Source organism: Bombus vancouverensis, chromosome 9 (genome assembly GCF_051014615.1).
Source record: "Bombus vancouverensis nearcticus chromosome 9, iyBomVanc1_principal, whole genome shotgun sequence".
In the NCBI taxonomy this organism is placed as follows: domain Eukaryota; kingdom Metazoa; phylum Arthropoda; class Insecta; order Hymenoptera; family Apidae; genus Bombus; species Bombus vancouverensis.
In genome coordinates, this window is record NC_134919.1 from 388,714 (window position 1) to 410,560 (window position 21,847).

The window sequence follows — 21,847 nt, forward strand, 5'->3', positions numbered from 1 at the left end:
CAAAAAATCAACTTTTTGAAAAGAACCAATTCCAAATAATTAATACATTTGTAATACAAGTCTATTCCTTCATAATATGTTGCAATTTTTATTTTGTACTCACGATTTACTCTATCGTACGTCTTAAGGGGCATCTGTTGAATTATTAGAAAGAAATACTTCTATCAATATTTTTATTCTTGTTTCATACCCGAATAGTTACCAACGATTCGCCTTCTTTTTCTACCTGTATACGATCGGTTAATAATTGCATTACAGATACATCACTATTAATCATAATCATTAATGTTTCGATTTTTTAAACAAACTAAATGAACCTGAAATTATGAATTACACATTAACATTAACAAATTTATCATTGCTCAGCATACTTATGCAAAACTCTTGTGAGAGCATTCAATGCTGATAATCTATCAAGGGCAACTTTAATGCGTATCTGTAGAATTTTTTGCACTGCGTTTACAAATTTCAAAGTAGATGACACAAGTATGTGTAACAATATATATAATACAATATTCGTAAAAAGCAGTTAACACGATATAATAATAATAATAAAATGTGTAAGAGTATACGTAAAGTATACAAAGAAAAAGGGGAAGAAAAGAGACCAAGAGACACGATCCGTAAGAATTTTGTATTTATGTATGTATAGGTACGTATAGGTTAAAGTTAAATGATGAAACGTAGGTAAAACAGGATGTATTATTCTCTTGTAGATAGAAAATTTATTTAACGTCTATTATTGATAATCTTTACTTTGATTATTGTCTAAAAATGGATTTGAATTTATCAGTATGATTTTGCAATTATCGATGCAGATGTAAACTTGTCTTTTATACTTATTATTGACACATAATTGTTTATTTCGTGTTATGGAAAATTAATTCTATCTCATTGTATTATGTGTCCTAAGCGATTTTTAATTAATTTAATCTGGAGAAATACCAGAGAGTTATGTAAGAACTTTAGTCATCGATAAATGATAATTCAATGTTGTGAAAATACTCGATCTTGCACTAAGTATAGTTATCCGAAATTATTTAATGATTATTTAATGATGATGAGAAACGTTAGTGCATTACATACGCATATACATAGATGGCGAAATATGCTTTTCATCAAACACTGGCATATTCAAATTGTACCTGGTTTCATGTAGGAAGCATCAGGATATTATCACAACATTACTTTATCATACATATGTACATATTATTATATAAATTGTATTGTGATTACAGAGCGTGTGATATACAATAATATTATTGAATATTAATAATAATTGATTTTCCTATACTTCCTTATATTATATTTGTCAAATTGCACGCATGAAACCGTAATGAAAGGAAGAAAATGAATGTTCCATTATACAGGCACAATCGACCGCATTATCGGAAAATAAATAATGCTGCGCACGCTCCTTAAAGGGAAGTTGATTTTCATAGTACCCGGCAGCTAACGCAAGTCATAACCATAACAGAACGCTGTGAGGGGGTTGTTCAGTGTCGCCTTGACAGCAGCCGGAGTTGGAGTTGGATCTGTTTTTCTTCTATGGTATTCATGCGCGTTGTCTAACAGCTTAACCAACGATCTACTCTATTATACATCTTAGATTAAAATCTACTACTGATTATATTTTTCTTCTGGTAAGTGATGTTTTTCATATTTTTCGAATAATTTACAAATAATACTCTTCGATACTGATTATTTTTGGCACAGGTATACACATTCACGTGTTTGATCGAATGCAATATATATGTGTTCTGTATTTAATTTTCACTTTATTCATTAATTTTATCCTACTTTGATAAAAATAGAAAAATAGAAGGGATCGAGATTTAGTGGAACCAAAAGATTTTTTACAATATCATTGCAACGTCAACCCCTTAACCTACGATTTACGTTCGAGAATGCCCGTAATATTTACGTTTGGTCCGATCATCGTACTACGGGCTATGCCCGTAATATTTACGTTTGATCCGATCATCTACTGCGGGCTATGCCCGTAATATTTACGTTCGGCCCGATCATCGTACTACGGGTTATGCCCGTAGTTGTAGGTTAAGGGGTTAAACATACATGTAAATACATATAAATTATGATTGTCCGATGCAATGAAAAAAATTTTTTTTTTAAATTACCTATACATGTATACATGTACATAGCATTTAGCGATAAATCGAGGGGACATCAACAGATATGTTTCTTCAGTTTCTTCGTCTGGATTTATACAATGATAACTAATCTTTACTTTTATTTTTTAAAACTGTTACATATATCCATTTTCCATATTTTAGTACATTTTATCGTTCAACATGGCTAATATCATTTTACGATTTCGTCACTGTTACGTTTTAATTTTGTTTTAATATGTGTACTTTCTCTTTGAAGTGTTTTTTTCTAATTCTATATATTCCTTTTCAAAAATATAAACAAGTGTTTGAGTTTTGAACCTATAAAAAAATTAGAAATTTTTAAGGTTATGTACGTTTTTTTCAACTATATGTGCATTATATATAAATATAGTCGCATACATAGTATGTACGCATGTTTCGTATAGACAATATACGAGTAATATAAAACACAAAGTTAACCGAACTTGAGATATTTTTGTGAGAAACTACATGACATAAAAAATCAATGGGGATTATAATGTAATTAACCTTGATTAAAAGAAAATTAGATAATCATTATTTTAAGTTGCAAGATATTCCAATTGAATAAAACAATTACTTATTATAATTGCGTCGTTCCAGTTCGTAGATCAGTGCAACTAATATTTTAGAGATAATAAAACTAAAATAAATTTAATTTTTAAAGGGAAAGATTGGTTGTATAGAATTCTTTTCTTGACGAAAACACAGCGAAGTAATCTGTTTTTCGTATCTATATTTCTCATGTTTCATTCGCTTTATCAATCAGCAAATATCAGTATTCGAATTAGTTAAATTCAATTGTCCGAACGTTGTTCGAGTTTAAGTTGTTTCTTTCATTCAACAGAAGAAAGTTAACGAAAACCTGTCTTTTTATTTAATAAATATTATACATTTGCTGGAAAAAAACAATTAATTGTAAAATGAGAAGAAAAAACTGCAGGAAACAAAGAAAATGATGAATTATTAGTAGCTTTTGCGATGATATATATGTATATATATATATCATCGCAAAAGCTACTATATATATATATATTATTGTTGTTTTGTTGTATATATATATATATATATACAACAATACATATAAAAATTTTTCGTTTGAGGCTTTGTTTTCGAGAAAATCGACTTTGAATTTTCGCTCGGTACACGTGCACTTTATCACGTCTCGTTATAACGGATCTCACTGTAGATTTTTAAAAAAATTAAAAAAAAATAAAAAAAATTTTTATTCTATATTTTCGACTTCTTTTTTCGCGTAGAATCACCCCCTTTCCGCTTGTACCACCAGTTACCAACCACCCTGTATATTAACCTTAACCTTAATCTTGAAAGTTTATCATATTAGTTAGTGTATTATACGTACCTGCCGCTTTTAATACCATCCTTCTAGAAGAATTCGTGATTTTTTTATATACATATTGCCACTTTTTCTCGCAAACACACACTTTTTTCGTGCCTTTCCTTTACTTTACCTGTTCTTCCCTCTTTATTAAGGGATCACGGTTATTCCTGATCATGTTCAGTAAATAGTGGGCTCATCTACATCGAAAATCGAATGTGAGACCACCCGATGTGTTCGTTAACCTTAAATCGTTACGCGACACGAAACAGGCGACGTGCATAAAATAAATGTTTTAAAAAACAAGTTCTAATTATTACGTCATACGGTGGACGGAGGATCGACCTTTGACATTAATGCAGGGCCGATAATTGTTTCCGGTTGCCTTGCGCTGGAATTGATATTGAAAAAAGGAGATAAAGGTAATCTTTAGAACAATTATTTCAAAAACATTAATATTGTACTATTTTACTCATTAACTGCATACATATGCATATACATATATACATACATACATACATACATACATATGTATACGTAGACATTTTTCCTGAATAACGTTGCTCTTTCGAGATTTTGGAATAAGTGCCGTGTACCGAGCGCCGAGTTATTCAACCCATCGTCAGTCTTGTCACAAAACCCCTGCCGTCTTGTCACAAAATTCGTTACTTTCCTCACCCCATAAACAGATCCTTCTAACTGTAAGATATCCTTATGTGTCACTACACACTATACGCGTTGCGAGACACCGCGGATAATGTCGCTGCGTCATCGGGTCATTGGTCATACGTGCGTATTTCCTAACGACCAATTAGGGGAATATCGGGCTCCTTATTGACACCCGAAACTACAACACAACATCTGCGACTCGTAGAAGCTAAACTCGTGGCTTTTGAGAGTCCTTAACACGCATCGTCGTTACCTTTATAGAAGACGTAATGTTAACGTAAATTCATATACTAACAATACGTGCTTCAAATTATTTTCGATTTTAACTCATTTACTCGGTACATTGCTCGAAAAAAAAGGAAGAAATAGGGAAGGAAATAGTTTGTCTTTTGAAACAGAAATCCGGTCGTGAGTAAACCAATCGATGTTAACAAGGGTCGAGTAGAAAATTCGACACAATACACGACAATTTTTCCAATAAATGGGACCGTTTTGGAAGCAACAAAAAGAGAGAAAGATTAAACCGTTCTAGATAGGACAACAGAGAAGGGCGCTTGGCATAGAAATAGATCGGCTAGCAGCGCGCGTATCCTGCCTTTGATCGTTTCACGGCAGATCAACTCCAATATATGAAGAGTATGCCCTTAAATCTCTGTTATACACGTGTATTTTTAGCGCTTGAGTCAAACGACTCACGCGAAATGGTCACAAATCTGTATTTAATTCCCGTTTCTGTTGTGAACGAGCAACGATACACGTAACAAATGCAGACACTGAACTCAATAAACACATAATGGGAATTTGTTTTTCAAAGTTGCCATTAATCGGCAATATGGAAAAATAAAAGGTAGTATGCAAATATCAATTGTTGGAAGGATATACAATATGTACATACTATTTCGGCTTGGTATTCTATTCGCATGTATACTCCGTTTTATGCAAAAGAAGATTTGCAGCGTTCATTCGATCATTATGTTTTTCGACGCAGCTATGAACTTTTGACTCAAAATATTATTTTCTCGACAAATGCTGACAATGAGTATTCGCATGTATAACTCTATTAACGATAACAGCGATAAAATTGAATTTGTTTCGAAAATGGATTAGAACGAGATGGTTAGACCGCGCAAACTATTTGATGCATCGTCCTTAATTTATCGACAAAATTTCGTGAGATTTGTTTCTTCTTGAATCAAGGAGAAAATCGATGAACAAATAGGGTAAGCGTGTAGCGAACGGAAATAAGATGCATTTGGTCTCTACAAAGTTTGTGCGCGAACAACTCGCGAACGGCGAGGCGTGGCGCGGCACAGCGGAGTCGTCCATTTGAATATCTATCGCGATGATACGAAACGCCACCTCTCACCGCATCGGTTATGTACCAACCAACACCCCCTTTTACTTATATACTTATTTATACTTTATACTTGCACTCGTACTTTACCTGGCGCTACTGCCTAACTACGATTAACCAAGTTATGCATTCGGATCAAATCAAGATGTACCCTCGACAAATAAAATACTATACTCTGATTTATTATAGTTCCTTAGTTTTCACGATGTGGCCACAACTTTCTTACACTAGTATTTGCGGTATTATATGTACATTTAAATCTATAAATGTATCATATATTCTGTATCATATGAGTATACATATAGGTACATACATACATACCCATGTCGTGTGCGTATGATGTATGTATATACGTAAACGTACTATTGTATACCAGTGGTGTATTGCATGCATTATACTCTCTGTATCAATTTAAATCAATTGGAAAATTTTGGGAATGTTTAACATTTTGCAATTCATCAAATAATAATATGTATTCCGATAACTGATCTACTTACGGGAAAACATATGCTTCAAGAGAAAAAGTCAATGGTCTTTTCGATAATCTAAAATAATTAAATAATAAATAATTTAAAAGATAAATAAATAAATAAATAAATAATTGAACACCGATAAACTGCAAGACGCAAATCATCTCAACGATATAGAATAGATACAAGTGACATTGTTTGCAATTGCACAGTTTGCAATTTTTAGGATTGCAACATTAATTAATTTTAACTTACTGATAGATAATAATAAGAATGAATTGAGCCTATTAACGAGAATCCACTAATCATTTTTATGTTTTCGTTTTTATTTTGAAATCATTCAAACAACGGAACGTTTTTCATACCAAAAGTTTCCGTTGAAATTACATTAATTAAAAGATATGCATCAGAGTATCGTACAATGATCACGAGCGATAAACCATGAAGCATAAAAAAAGCACCAAAAATATGCAAATGATTTGATTAACTGAATATTTAATATGGTAATACGTATTTAAGCCAATTTTTCATATAAGAGGGAAAGAAAAGTTGCAAACAAGTTGCTAGGTATTGCAGCGTGTTCGGACTAGCTCTGACAAACATAACGAGAAATAGTGTCGCAAAATTAGTTTCAATTGATAGCATATTATACGTAGGTTTCAGTTTCTTGGCTCACAACCAGATCCTTATTCATATAATATATTACATGTATATGAAATATATATGTGTGTTTTGATTCTCTGGCATTCGGTAAAACTGGCGTTTCGATCGATCATACAGCTTGCGAGACGTTGAAAATGCCTCTTTTGTTTGCTGTTCAAGTTTGCATCGTCGTGAATCGAATATAACTTCTATGCAGCAATAAATGTATCGCTTTACTTACACTTATTTACACGAAAATTAGATGTTTTCTCATATAAATGATATACCACACATTTTGTGTCTATTAAATCGTCGATGAATTCAAATATACATTCTGTGTTTATTCAAGTTTCATCCGATCGATATTCGTCTTATTTTTTTTCAATTATTTTAATTGCATGAAATAAATACAATTTCGCTGATCGAATAAAATATAAATTTTGTTTTTAGCTGACAATGAGATTGGAATGCTGTGTAAAAAACATACTTTTACGATGCCAAGACGAACGAAAATTGTGAAATTAATTTAAATCGTATCTAACGTGGCGCATGAATTGCTCAAAACAAAACAAAAAGAAAGCGAAAAAGAACTGCCGAGAAGGGAAAGCAAGCAGAAACAAGAATATTACAATATTACCAATGGCTCCTTGAATTAGCATTTATCTACTTTATTCGCATTCGCATTGTATTCCTATTCATATTCGTATTCGCATTTGCGATCTCGGAATCAAATTACAGCAAGTTAAAGAAATTTTGTAAAATGGCCGATCATGAAAGAATCAGATTGGTGGTATTAGGTGGTGCCGGTGTTGGGAAAAGCGCAATTATACGTCGTTTACTTGGGCAAGGATTCAGCGAAAGGTACAGGCCTACCGTCGAAGACCTCTATTCGAGGGAATGCGTTCTCGGTACGCTCACTCTCAAAGTCGATCTTCTGGATACCGCTGGTAAATGTTTTCTCTTCTTTCGCCATCTAGCATTGCGTTATATATGTATTATATATAATATAATATATATATATATATAATACATACGTATATATGTATTATAAAAATGATAAGGACCAACATAGATAACGCATTTCATACGATTTCAGGAGATTTGCAATTTCCAGCTATGAGAAGATTGAGCATAGCTACGGCACATGCGTTTCTTCTTGTTTATGCCACGACATCGTTACCAAGCTTCGAATGCGTAAAGCGATGTTTCGAAGAAGTCAGAGAACAACGACCAGATTTTCAGGTACCATACTGAAAATTGATTTAATAAAGTGAGAATATCATTTAGGAGAATATAAAGTATTATTCGTATTTACTTGTTTCCACATTTGACTGTGCGGCAGGAAGTACCGATAGTCGTTGCGGGAAACAAAGTGGATCTTGCAACGATGCGAAGAGAAGTACCAATCGAAGACGTGAGTGAATGGTTATTTTGTGAATTGCCGAAACTTCGTGCCAAAGTAATGGAATGTTCAGCTAAGGACGATTATAATGTCAAAGATATTTTCCGATGTTTCGTCACTTTATCCAAGATAGTGCCAAAGAATCATGTTGGCGAGTCAGACGAATCGGCCCTTCGACGAAGATGTTCGGCGTACGGATCGCGCAGGTACTCTCTCTTTTTCTTCTCTCCCCTTTCTTTTCTCTTCGTTTCTCACCTTTTCTCATTTCTCCTTCAGTCATTATCTTACATTCTTATTACGGTACTTTATCTGTTCTACATGCCGATTAACTTTGCAGCATACATATCGCTTTCTTTTCGTTACTCGTGACTTTCTGACTAATTATAAACAACAAATTTCCAAAAATGTAATATGTTATGCCACATGTCCGTATAGTATACGTGCAAGTACGTAAAACACACGCGTGTTACAATACAGTTGAGGAGATTGGAAGTAACACATAAACGTACGGTCCTTATATTTGGAAAATATTACAATATCATTTACTTTAAATTGAATATATTGTCAATCGCAGTATTGTTACGAACGCCAAGATTAAGTATCCCTCGGCTTTACTGAAACATTTTTCAAACAAACTAAAAATTGTAGCTCGATATCTGGTTGAATAAAGGTAAAGAAGATTATGTTTAACGCGTCGCGTAACGCTTTTATAATGTTACGAACCCTTTCCCAACATATACATATGTAGTGCTCGATCGTTACTTGATCGATTTCGCGTATTACAGAAGCGATCGAGTCGGTAGGTCTGGAAGTCCACATGGCAGAACCGGAAGCGCCGGCTCTGTTGGCAATTCTCAGCAACTGGTCGCAGCACAAAGTTCAAATGTCGTCACTGTCAATGAGGAAGCGAAGAGCAAACCGCGCAGTCGTAGCTTGATTCGACGCACTTCGCGAAAAACCAAACAACAAATTAGAGACACTTATACGGATGACTGCAATATCTCGTAATTTTCACCCTCTCTCCACTTCTCTCTCTCTCTCTCTCTCTCTCTCTCTCTCTCGCTTGCTCGCGCTCTTTCCCTCCCCCCCCCTCTCCCCCTTCTATCTATCTACAGTGCCGAACAAGATTACAAGACATTTTGCATATTTGAATATTTCGTATATTTAAGAGAAGAAAATGTACACTTTATACATCCTAAATGTTACATACTATCTCCAGAGTATAGACATAAAATCTTAAGTCCATAATATGATATACAACGTAAAAATTAGGGAAAGAAATGTGAATTTGCATTATAATTTTGGTCAAACAAAATTATAAGATACCTGGCATATTTTTCATTTGACGATTTTTTTCAGTATTTTATCCGACTACGAGCAGACACAAAAATGAAATTTCATCATCTAATTATAATATTAGAATTTGTTATAATATTATTTAAAAGAAAAAGAAATTCTCAAATTTGTACTTCTTTCCTCACTCTTATGTTATAAGCACATATACCATATTATATGAACTGGTTTTGTGTACTCACTTTGGAGATAATATGCAGCATGTAGGGTGTATGTATATTCCCTTCTTTTAAATATATGAAATATATGTACAAATATATGAAATGTCTTGTAATTTTATCCAATACTGTAACCATCTATTTATCTATCTCTATCTTTCTCCACCCATTCCCTATTTTACTCACCTTTTACGTGTAATTGTTTAACTCTTTGTGTATATCTTGTCGCAAGATTCGCTAATGAAACGGTATCATAGTATGTACTGCGAATCGTGTACGTTCGATCATTTTCGTTTTCGCATTAAATATATAGCACGAATCTGATACGATACGTAAAAGCACTCTCATCTCGTATGCGATAGCATCTCATAAGATAGCAACAAAAAATATGCTAATGTCGATAAAAGATTTTGCCACTCTTGGTCGTATACAGTAATTATAAAAAAAGGACCAAATTTTCCAGTTTTAATAATTATAATGTACTTAAAAACAATATTTCACGTTTTCTCTCCTTAATTTTTTTATCCTTAGAAAAAAGTAAAAACCAATGGACCAATCAAAACTCATCCCACTCTCCCTCTTCTCTTTCCTCTACTAAAGGATTTTCATTTATTCATATTTTTTATCTATTTTAAACCAGTCCGTCCGTTTATACGTTGATATTTTCACATCTTAAAATGTGTAACAATTGTCCGTTCGTCAAAAATTGTCTGAAGCACTTTATATCATTCTGTCTTTATATGCGTGTACGCACGCATGAGTACGTATACTACTGCGCGTACGTTACATATTGAATACCATGTGTGTTAAATTTAAAAATGTGTATACACCATCAAAACAGTCCGATATCGGTATATGGAAAGCGTGGGACTATTACGTATGGTATATAAAACAAAACTTTCAATATTTATATCAAATCGATCTTTTTAAGTGATCCTGCTTCAATTCTTTCACCAAGGATGCAAAAGTTGTACTTACTAAATATTTCAGCAATGTCGACGAATAATGAACAGAAGAATATTTTTTCTATTAAATGTCCTGAGGGCTACTTTCATGAGTTGAAACATATATAAATTTAACTATGCATATTACGGCAGAAGTGTGGCCGTGAATCGTGTATTGCATATCGTGTTTTGCATTAAAAAGAAAATTATTGTCGTAACAATACAAACAACACCAATTAAAGGACAAATAATCATCACATATCGAAACCAAATGTGTTTGGAAAAAACACGAAATATAAATACGTGTACAATTTTTTAACAGGCTGTATTAGTTACACAAAAGTTGTTGTAAGTACTACAGATATTATATTCCTAATATAATTATATATCTAAATATAATTAAATACGCGCGGGTGTATGTGTGTATGTATAATATATGTACAATACAAAAATATTTTACAAATGAAAATATATAAAATGAATAAATATGAAAACAGCTAAACAACATTCTAATTGTAACACATTATAACTTTTAAATATATAGTTGGTGTTGTTTCATATTACAATAGAATCGAATTGTATTATTATTTAAAGAATACAGTCAGAGAAAAGAGCAAAAGCTCACGATGAAATTGTAGTAACATTGGAATTTGTGTCCGAATTACAACCATTATCGATTCCTTCAAATAAATACTTGTAATGTTGGATGTAAGGCTGATAGCGCTCCCCTTTTGTAAAGCCTGTAGTATTGTATAAATATAAATTACGCTGTTTAAAAAATTTGAAAACCGAATAAAAGAGCGTTGCGTCCTCAGTTGCCTTTGCTGCTTCCAGAAATTTTCTGTCAGACACCTGATCCACCATTCCAACTGATCGAATGTAACTAAAATTAACGAACAAGTGAATAACAAAATGACGAATCGATCTGCAGATCGAGATTTTCGATCGACTAATTTATCTCATAAACTACATTGTATGTCATTCATGTGCTGTATGCTGTATGTTATCTTATTACGGATACATGTATAACAAAAATGCTTAACATTTACCGTAGCGCTGGTAAAATGTATCCTTTCGATAAAAGAACTTCGATTATTTCTTCATGAGCATTTCCTAAACGTTTCAGCATATCCAGTGCAAGCTGATGAGCAGCTGGATACAGATTCTCTAAAGAGAGCAATAGGCACGCAAGAGGTTTCGAATCGGCAACTACATGATACTGTAGTAACTGGTGAAGTTGGTAGTATGCTTTACGCTGAACTAATGTTGTAATAACTAATTCGTGTAAATAATGCTGTACGGGTATACTGTGTTCCGCCAATGATCTAAAATGAATAACACAGAAAAATTTAGTTATAATATTATTCGCTAAGCGATCAGAAAAACATGCAAATTTTTGCTTTTTAATACGAAAGAGAGAGAGAGAGAGATGGGGGGGGGGGAGATGGAAGAGAGAAAAATACCTGATATATTCTAAAAGAACCCATACAATCATTTTTGGTTCAATAGTATTTTCAGGAAATTTCGATAATATATAACTATATACATCACTTTGATCCAGCAGTAATTTATACTTGTAATTTTCTGTTGTCGTGCTTAAGCATTTTGCGTTATTTTGCAATGGAGTACCCATCTGAATAAGCATTATATATAATCAATAGAAATCAGAATAAATTAACTAGTCAACTAAATAAATAAAAAGCAAATAAATAAAGCAAAGAAAAACAAAATTACATAATTACCTGATTTTGTATTTCGTTTTCTAAATAATTCCTATAGACGGAATTTAACTTGTTGAATATGATTGGCATATCCATTAAACTTATAGGCAGCTGCATCATAAAATTTTGTAATACGTGTATCAAAATGTACTTTGTATTTGTCCGCTGCATTAAAAATTCGACGAGCAACACTTTGTCTGTGATAAGTCTCGTCAAAGACTCCAATTTTAATTCAATATACCTATACGTATATATGAAGCACAATCGTCAACAGTATTACAACAAATATTTTTACATTTGGTTTTTACTGTATATATATAGAAGAAAAAAAAAGGTATTGTGCAACAAAACAGGTCATTACGCACCAGAGACAACCTAATTTTGCATCAATTATTATGTTTGGTTGAAAGACAACCCAATTTGGCGAATCTGTTGGTAAAACACTACTATTAAGGAAATACATGAAAGATACAGAAACAACAGAAATATTATTTTATATTTCAATGTCTCTATCTCATTTTTGTTAAGGATACATAGTTGGCAAGGCTGATATGTTTCATTTGACAAGGTTGTTCCTGGAACTTTTAAACTATATGGTTTGATTGGTTTTGCTGGTGCCATGCTAGTATGATGCATTACAGTACCATCGCTTATGCCCGATAACATAATATCAAAAATCATGGAAGTCTACAGAAGCATATGCATATTTATTGTTTCTTATACATTTCATGTTTCAATGTGCATTGGTTTACTTACTTTTGTGGTTTGATGATGAACAATAATAAGGTTATCTACAACATTAATGGCAAATTTACCACTAACATCGAGTTTCAAGATATGACTTCTTTTGATTGTTGTCATTCTACTTGAAAAACATAAAAGAAGTATAAGATATAACATAACAGATATAAAGTTAACTTTAAATCAATTAATGACTATAAAGGACATACTTATGCACAGTATATATATATACAGAAGCAGCCCCAGTAGAACGATTAGTACCTGGTTGATGACGTAGCAAAATAATGCAAGGTATCCCATATAAAACTGTCAATGCCACGTCTCTCTCATAGACGGCTAATTTTCCTGGTTTTGCTGTACCAACTTCCACTAAAATGATTTTAATAAGGATAAATAATTTTATTAGGATTATTCCTAAACAATGTTAGATTTACCACGATATTTCTTCATATACCAAGTGGGTTCCTTACCCTCAAATTTAGTTAATTTATGAAGATTTCCAGGTGTTACATGCAATGTCTGCATTTGATTTCCCACTGTCCCTGATGATAATAATACTAAATAACTTTGCGGACAAAATACAAACCAATTAACACCTAAACTTAAACATTTCAAAAATCTGACATTGCGTTTTTCAGGATTTACCTAAAATGATTAAATGCCTTTAATTATTGTGTATGTTACTGTAAACACTAATCATAGATTATATACAAATATTTATTTAAATCTTTTTCTCTTTTACTTGAAATAACTCAACACCATAATCAGTAACAAACAATATTTCATTTCCATGTGTCCAAACAAATCCCAATATAGTTGCATTTTTTCCTTTACATGATTGCGAATATTCTATGTTATCTAGTCCAGCTACTGGTGAATAATTTATAAATTCAACTGAAGAATTATTATGTTGCACTGCCAGTATATTCATATCAGGAGAAAATTTGATAGAGATCACTGGACCTTTATCTTCCATTCGGAAACTTAAATTTTGATTTGGTCCTTTAACTAATACACCTGTCACACCTCCAGATCGAACAGCAAATACCTAAATCACAAGTAAATTTTATTCACTGACCAAATTTCATTCTAAGATACAATCGATCATAGAAAGATTCTGGCACTGTACAAGAAGAAGGAAAGCTTTTGAGTTATTATTTATTATTGTCTAAATATTAAAAAAAATACTGAAAAAGCGCAAATTTATTCTTTTTCAGTGTATCTTTTAATATTTAGACAATAATAAATAATAGCTCTAAAGTATTTTTCTACTAGTAGCAAGAGTATAACGTAATACATTGGTTGGTTGGTTCTTGTACATTTACTGAAGATATAGAGCTTAGAAATTAAAATTATACTATGTTCGAATCCTTTTATGACTGACTGTACATAAACGAAGAAAATCCACTTCTAACCTGTTGTTTTGAATCATCAAAGAAAACGTTTGTCAAACAGCTGACTGATTCAAACCTAATTGGATCTGAAGATAGTTCTAGATAATAATCATCATGAGCATCTTGATCAGCGGCTTCCATGTTTTTCAATTGCTCAATTAATTATAATCAATGCTATGTTTAAAGTTTAACAGACCTAAAGGACCACGAGTGATCAATTTATGTACAATGTACATCTGACTCTGACGTCTCTAACTACAGTACACTGTACAGCGTCACTATCACCCACTATATATACGTATAATTATTCATACATACATATTTACAAAGTCCAAACATATTGTTTCGATTAGCAAAATTGAAAATCCTTTTAACGTCTTACAGTGAAGTATATTTTTCTAAGTAGTATCTTCAATTTACTACTACTAAACTACTTCAACTGTTACTACTAAATCGATTATTTAATATTTTTCGAAATGTTGAAAGTTTTATTTTTCTCATTTATTCAAATAGTCTAAAAGTCCTAAAATTTAAATATAAAATATATATACATATGCCACGGTCGTATATACAATCGTAATACATATATAGGTATAATATCAGATAACTTCAGAAGTATCAATGCATTTAAACAGGTTAAATATTGTATTAAATATAGTATGTTTGACGGTAGTTTGAAAATATTCTTCGTTAAAATTAGTTAATAATAGCAATCTTGACTATTATAATAAATATTTCATTTGTTGTAATTAAAAATGTTACACGATTTGTGATGTTTAATTTCAGATAATAAATCTTCACTTTAAAAAAGCTTACAAATCATATAGATTTAATCGACAACAAATACCTGAAGCACATACACACTATGAAAGTAAATAGAAATAAGGGAATTAATGCAATATCACATAGTAGAAATAGCTTCAAACATCAACATAGTTCTCTGAAAGTCAATTTAAGTTGTGCATCGTATCTAACAGATTCTGGTAATGATTCATTTGAACAAATAGATGTTCATTCTGATATAGATAATACAGTTTCTTATGATACTCCATTGAAAAATGTAAGCAAACATAAGCATTCTAAGATAAAAGGGAGTGATAAAAGCATAGATTTAATTGAAATGGATAATATAAATACAGTGAAAATGTCCTTAAATGTTAACACATCTATTGATTGTATAAATGACAATAACATATGTGGAAATAAATATAGATGCAAGAATTGTGAAGAGGAAAAATATGAAAGTTCTGAAAATAAACAAACAGATATGTTTGTAATAAGTTTTGAAACTGTGCAGGAAAATATAAATACTACTTCGTTACAAATGTATACATCACTAGATATTTTAAATAAAGTGCAAAATGATAATAATACAATTGATGATTTTCCTATGAATGCAACAAGGAACAATTTTGATGACGAACATAGCAACATTTATAAGGCACAGCGTCAAAATAATGTAATACTACAAAATAATCATGACAGTGAATATAATGGCATTGTAAGTAATACAATAGCTGTGTCACATAGTAACTTGGAAATGTCTACAATTATCAAAGAATCAACTGGTAAATGTGACGTAGAAATAGATCAAAATATGAAATATTCATTGTTTGATAGAAAATCTAAGAGAAAGTTATTACCACTACATGAACGTTCCCAATTATTATCATTTTCGCCAGTAGAGGATAAGGAATACTCACCACCTCCATGCTTAATATTTAAAAAAATACACAAAAAGAAGAAAAGTAAATCTAATAAGACAGTTAATGTCAATAATCCGGAATGTACTGTTAAAAAAAATAATAAAAATCATGATGGGAAAACACAAAAAAGGACAAAGAAAGTAATCAGTAAAAAAATTGTTGTTAAGAAAATTGTTAATGAAGATATTTTAAGGAGATTAAATAAAAATCAAGAGAATCTTAACAAAGTAAAAACAGCAAATGTTTATACTCCAGAAAGAAATTCATCAGATGATTTTCAACTCTTGAAAAATTCACCTATTGTACATTTTACAAAAAAAAAAATGTACAAATTAAATATTGTTACAACTGGTTTATCTAATGAGTATGTGAAATATTCATCCTACATAAGTTATAAGATTACAAATTGTATTTTTTAATTGAATATTTCATTACAATCATCTTATTTTAGAAATAAGGATATAGTTAAAAATGTTGTTAGAACTCTTGGTTCAGCAAAGATTGAATCAAACGTTACGAAAAATACAACACATATTGTGACTACAGGTATACGTACAATAAACTTATTACATGGTATCATACGAGGCTGTTGGTTAGTTACTTTTGAATGGGTTTCAAAATCTTTAGAAAATAAAGCTTGGTTAAATCCAGAAAAATATGAAATAGTGCATTGTTCAAAAGCAGCTTTGGTAAATAAAATATACAATCATAAACGTACATGTATACTATATAGTATATGCAAGAATTATTGTATACAATATTATACTTATTTATACTATATAATTTTTAGGAAAATCGTAAAGACAGGCAACTATTTGGAAGATCGTATGTTCCAGAATTATTTGCTGCTTGTGGATATATATATGTTCAAAAAAATACAACACCATCTTGTAATGTATTAAAAAATCTCATAAAAGCTGCTGGTGGTTGTATTACAGAATGTCCAGAAACAGCAAGAATTCTGATTGGTGTAGGTGGTTTAAAAGAAACTTGGATCTTAGATTGCATCACATCAGGTGAATTACAGCCACACAATCAATACAAACGATCATAAATATTCATTTATATGATATTTTAAAAATGATAATAAAAATTTAAATCATATATGTACGCTGCGCGCGCACGTGCATGTGTGTGTAATATTATGTACAAATTGTCATTATTAAAGTCATTATTAATAAATTATTTATTTATATGCTACATACACTACATATCTACTACATATATAAATTATTTATGTATATCGAAAATAAAACAATTTATATCTACATATATCTATATATAATTATTGTTTCTCAACATTACAATACATAAATATATTAGTACATACAAATTTTGGTATATAGATAAAAAAGGGGACTTAGATTGTAGCTGAAATAATACTTCAGTCAGTCAATAAGAACATATGTATAGAATATGTATAGGATTGTAGACGAATAACTTTAAAAACATTAGGAAGAGAAAAAGAACGAAGTTTTATATTTAATTATGAAGTTTATTTTTTCTCTTTTTAATTATTTATTTAGCACTTGCTGAAAATGTTTCTTATTTAAGTATTTCAAATCAAATTTATTGACATTTGAATAATATTGTAATAAAAAAGAACATATCTCCACTAATTAATATAAGCCAATATGAACAAAGGAAAAACTTGATAAAGAGGAAAGTGGGAGTCAAAGTGGGAACATATTATCCATATGTAACCATTGTATTCAGATTAGGTTATGTTAACTTGTATACTTGCTGCTATTCATAACGGAATTAATACAATGTGTCAAATTGACATACATTTATTGATATGCATCTTTGTATTTATTTAATCATATATAAATACTTATATATCAATGAATATGGATTACCCACATTTTCAGTAAGTAGTAAAGTATAGTTCCTTATGTATTTCGATTTTATTATTGCTTCTTTGTCATTGCGTAAGTTTATAATTTCAGTTGTTACTTGGAAGGTGTTTAACCCTTTAACATCATTGTCTATGACACAGAGATAATATGTATATATACAATACATATGCACACAATTATTTACTATTGAATGATATAATTATTTTATTTTCGCAAATTTAGATTTGTATGTTCTATGTAGAAATTTCATTATGGAAAATGTATTTGTTATATATCTAATTGGATCCCGCCTAAAATTAAACATTTACTAACAAATTTCATGTAAAAGATTATTATTGTTTAAATTACAGCTCAACTTTACGTGAAACTCCATCCTCAGAAACATGCATTCCAATCCCAAGGCACAATACAACGATAATAACAGATGTTTATGCAGGCATTCCTGAAAATTTATTGTTGAATTTTTTTGGATTTTTGGTAAAAATTGTTTTTGAAGAGTTATATTGCTATAAATTACATAAGTTTTTAGATATAGATAATATATTTTATATGTATTATATTTGTTTAATATTCTCGTTTAATATTATGATATATCTTGACAGTTCCTTGTTATCTTGTTTGGTCTATTACGTAAAAAAGCATGGAACTATGGACGTCTTGCATTATTAAATAAAACTGATGAACGATGGATGGAATTATTTTATGGAGATAACGAGGGTAGAGATACAGAAGCACTGTGCATAGAAACTTCTGTTAATTCTCAACTTTCACAAGTTGATAGAGGTTTCTTATCATGGATTGTTACTGCGTTCAAAGTTACGTAAGTATAATAAACATATTAATTTCTTATTTAATAATTTGCTGCATATTTATTAAATATGTAACAATTGAATAATTTAATCTAATGTTGATGTGTTAGCAAACAATTTAGTGAAACTTTAAATAATGTTTTATAATTTCGATCTTAGAGATGAGGAACTATTAAAGCGAGCCGGACCAGATGGTTTACTGTATATTTCATTTGAACGTCATTTGATCATCTTAACATGCTTAATGGTTATTGTATCGTTATGTATTGCTTTACCAATTAACTTTCATGGTAATATGCAAGGTGATGATGCAACATTTGGTCACACAACAATATCAAACTTGGACCCAATGTCTACATGGGTTTGGGTGCATACAATTTTAATTTTATCCTATTTACCAATTGGTGGATACGTCATGAAACATTTTTTGAAGAAGGTATGTTCCATTAATTAAACATAGATAAAGTTAAGTTATAAAACTATCATTAAAGCTTGAAGTTTGATTGAAATAATAACAATGACAAAAGATGCAATGAAAATACATAAAAAATGATAAAGCTATAAAGGATACCTACTATATAGGTACGAGATTCTAAACATGGTGGTGAATTGGCAGCTAGGACATTATTAATTACAGAAATACCAAAACAACAGTGTGATGTACAAAGTCTTATTGATTATTTCAAGTATGCAAATTTATGTTTACGAACATAGTAACATTTATTATTTTCTTTATTCTACTTTCCTCATATTATGGTTCTCTGTAGACAAGTATTTCCCACATTAACAGTGGAAGATGTCACATTGGCTTATGATATCAGACAGCTTTCTGCATTAAATGTAGAAAAAGATTGTGCTGAACAGGCACGTTTATATTGTGAAAACTATGCAAGAAGAAGGGAGCCATTGAAAATGTATCCATATCCATGTGGCCAAGTGATAGGTTGTTGTTGTAAAAATGTATGTAATTTTTTCAGAAAATTATTGCAACCGTTACAGTATAAAACCTATCCGTATTCTTTTATGTAGCAAGTTGATGCTCAAGAATTTTATACAAATGAAGAAATGCGATTGACTGCATTAGTCGAAGAAGAGAAAAAAGTGGCACTAAGCAGGCCTCTTGGAGTAGCTTTCGTAACTTTAGGTAAGTTACTACTTTATTATAATTTCTTATATTAGGGAGTTTTTAGGGAGTATACTGTCACCAATTTACAATAATATTATGTTAAGTTTTATTTATAAGCAACTATAATAATCAATTCTAAATTATTACATGAATTATTATATAAATTATTCAAACAGTAAACATACACATTAGCAATAATTATATTAAATAATTATATAATATAATTAAATAATCATAACAATAATTATAACAATAAGGTACATCTGGTGCAGCTAAGGCTATGCGGAAGTACTTATGTTCTTTGCCAAGTACGAAATGGGTTGTGGATTATGCACCTATGCCATCTGATATCTTCTGGGAAAATTTAAGTATACCAAGGCCATGTTGGTATCTGAATGCTGTTTTAATAAATTTTTCACTGGGCATTGTATTATTTTTTCTTACTACACCAGCTGTAAGTTATTTGTAGTTAAAGTAGTTATGATGAAATAGTGAAAATAAGTTGAAACATATTTTATTTTTTCAGGTAATAGTAACCGCTTTAAACAAACTACCAATCACAGGAGAAATTATGAATCTGAGTCCAATAGTTTCATCTTTTCTTCCAACTGTATTGTTAGTTAGCGTGGCTGCTTTAATGCCAGTATTAGTAGCAAGAAGTGAATCATTAGTCAGACATTGGACTAGAAGCAGCCTAAATCGAGCAGTAATGACAAAGACATTACTTCTTTTATTACTGATGGTTCTTATATTACCTAGCTTAGGTCTAACCAGTGCACAAGCATTTTTAGAGTGGACGGTAAACGCAGCAAATGACACAGGACGATGGGACTGTGTGTTTTTACCTGATCAGGTACCTAGTACAATGAAATTAATGAAATATAATCTATTTTACAATTACAACACAAGTATAATCTATGCAAACATGTAAAATTGTTATGTTTTTCTAGGGTGCTTTATTTGTAAATTACGTAATTACTGCAGCTTTACTTGGAAGTGGATTGGAGTTAGTCAGGTTTCCCGAACTAGCTTTATATACCTTCAGATTGTGTATAGCACGTAGTAGAGCTGAAAGAATACATGTTAGAAAGGCAGTATTATGGGAATTTCCCCTAGGTGCTCATTATGCCTGGTTACTCTTAGTCTTTACTATGACAACAGTGTATAGTTTGGCCTGTCCATTAATTACACCCTTTGGACTGTTATATCTTGTAGTAAAACATTTGGTATGATATTTGAATATTTTATGTTAGTAATATATAAGTAATATATAAGAATAATATATGAAAATTGAATGAACTGAATTAATTATTGAAAATATGCTATGTTTATAATAATAAAATTATGTATTCTAGGTGGATAGACATAACTTATGTTTTGCCTATGGACCAAGCATAGGCGGTGGTCAATTAGCGGGTGCGGCAGCAAGTGCTACTGGAGCCGCACCGATTTTGGCACAAGCTGCACTATTAGCTCTAGGTTTGGTAAGGAGAGGTTTATCACCATTAGCTGCGGTACAACTCAGTGGTCTTGCTGCGAGTATTTTAGGTCTTGTTACTGGTGCTACTTTATCCACATCAAAATTTAAAGTACAGTTGTATTTTTTGATATATTGAGCGCAATTGGCCTTATTGTATTTAAAAATATCTAAATAATTGAAAACAATGTTTATAGGCACAAATGCAAAAAAGAGATCTATCAGCTGGTCAGAATTTCATTGCACCCGTATTACGAAAGAAACAAACATCATTAGAAGAAACTATATCCATCGGTACAAATTCTGATCTCAGTCCACCAAGCTTAAGGAGCACTAGTGCTTCTTCAATACAAGATAGTCCGAAACTTTATCAAGACTATGGTAAAGAATCACAAGCTTGATAACTTTTGGATTACAATATTGGATATTAGCCGTGTAAGCGATGTATTAAAACAATTTAATGAAAGCACAGTGGTCGAATTGATTATTGAAACATTATGTCGTTTGTCGTATCACTAAATACGACAATAATA

At 31.1% G+C, this 21,847-nt stretch overlaps 4 protein-coding genes across 7 annotated transcripts; 3 read left to right on the top strand and 1 right to left on the bottom strand.

Moving 5' to 3' along the window:
* The first annotated feature begins 129 nt into the window (after positions 1-129).
* Positions 130-11,308, top strand: LOC117160006 (GTP-binding protein Di-Ras2). The gene is made up of 5 exons (XM_033340358.2): positions 130-1,643; positions 7,075-7,571; positions 7,721-7,866; positions 7,967-8,232; positions 8,812-11,308. The coding sequence occupies exons 2-5, from the start codon at positions 7,385-7,387 to the stop codon at positions 9,032-9,034; spliced, it is 822 nt and encodes a 273-aa protein (XP_033196249.1). The 5' UTR covers positions 130-1,643; positions 7,075-7,384; the 3' UTR covers positions 9,035-11,308.
* Positions 10,788-14,585, bottom strand: Bulli (regulator of MON1-CCZ1 complex protein bulli). Of its 2 annotated transcripts, none has more exons than XM_033340348.2 (11): positions 14,359-14,585; positions 13,686-13,991; positions 13,414-13,588; positions 13,153-13,312; positions 12,959-13,067; positions 12,736-12,889; positions 12,568-12,631; positions 12,224-12,443; positions 11,945-12,114; positions 11,531-11,806; positions 10,788-11,364 (listed from the first exon to the last, which is right to left on the bottom strand). In XM_033340348.2, exons 1-11 carry the CDS (start codon positions 14,476-14,478, stop codon positions 11,103-11,105), a joined length of 2,016 nt encoding a protein of 671 aa, XP_033196239.1. In that variant the 5' UTR covers positions 14,479-14,585; the 3' UTR covers positions 10,788-11,102. The 2 variants fall into 2 exon arrangements, with proteins under 2 accessions (XP_033196239.1, XP_033196240.1); XM_033340349.2 differs by having other exon boundaries at positions 12,959-13,064; positions 14,359-14,584.
* A 225-nt stretch (positions 14,586-14,810) lies between these two features.
* MCPH1 (Microcephalin) lies at positions 14,811-17,225 on the top strand. 3 transcript variants are annotated; one of them, XM_033340352.2, is made up of 4 exons: positions 14,811-14,928; positions 15,124-16,407; positions 16,495-16,732; positions 16,834-17,225. In XM_033340352.2, exons 2-4 carry the CDS (start codon positions 15,203-15,205, stop codon positions 17,095-17,097), a joined length of 1,707 nt encoding a protein of 568 aa, XP_033196243.1. In that variant the 5' UTR covers positions 14,811-14,928; positions 15,124-15,202; the 3' UTR covers positions 17,098-17,225. The 3 variants fall into 3 exon arrangements, with proteins under 3 accessions (XP_033196243.1, XP_033196241.1, XP_076477551.1); XM_033340350.2 differs by having other exon boundaries at positions 14,852-14,972; XM_076621436.1 differs by lacking the exon at positions 14,811-14,928 and having other exon boundaries at positions 14,983-16,407; positions 16,495-16,589; positions 16,834-16,976.
* Positions 17,226-17,672: 447 nt separating this feature from the next.
* Positions 17,673-21,785, top strand: Tmem63 (transmembrane protein 63). The gene is made up of 12 exons (XM_033340346.2): positions 17,673-17,913; positions 18,253-18,379; positions 18,505-18,722; positions 18,871-19,147; positions 19,294-19,397; positions 19,479-19,671; positions 19,741-19,855; positions 20,095-20,291; positions 20,364-20,690; positions 20,788-21,063; positions 21,193-21,426; positions 21,512-21,785. Exons 1-12 carry the CDS (start codon positions 17,888-17,890, stop codon positions 21,713-21,715), a joined length of 2,298 nt encoding a protein of 765 aa, XP_033196237.1. The 5' UTR covers positions 17,673-17,887; the 3' UTR covers positions 21,716-21,785.
* The last annotated feature ends 62 nt before the right edge of the window (positions 21,786-21,847 follow it).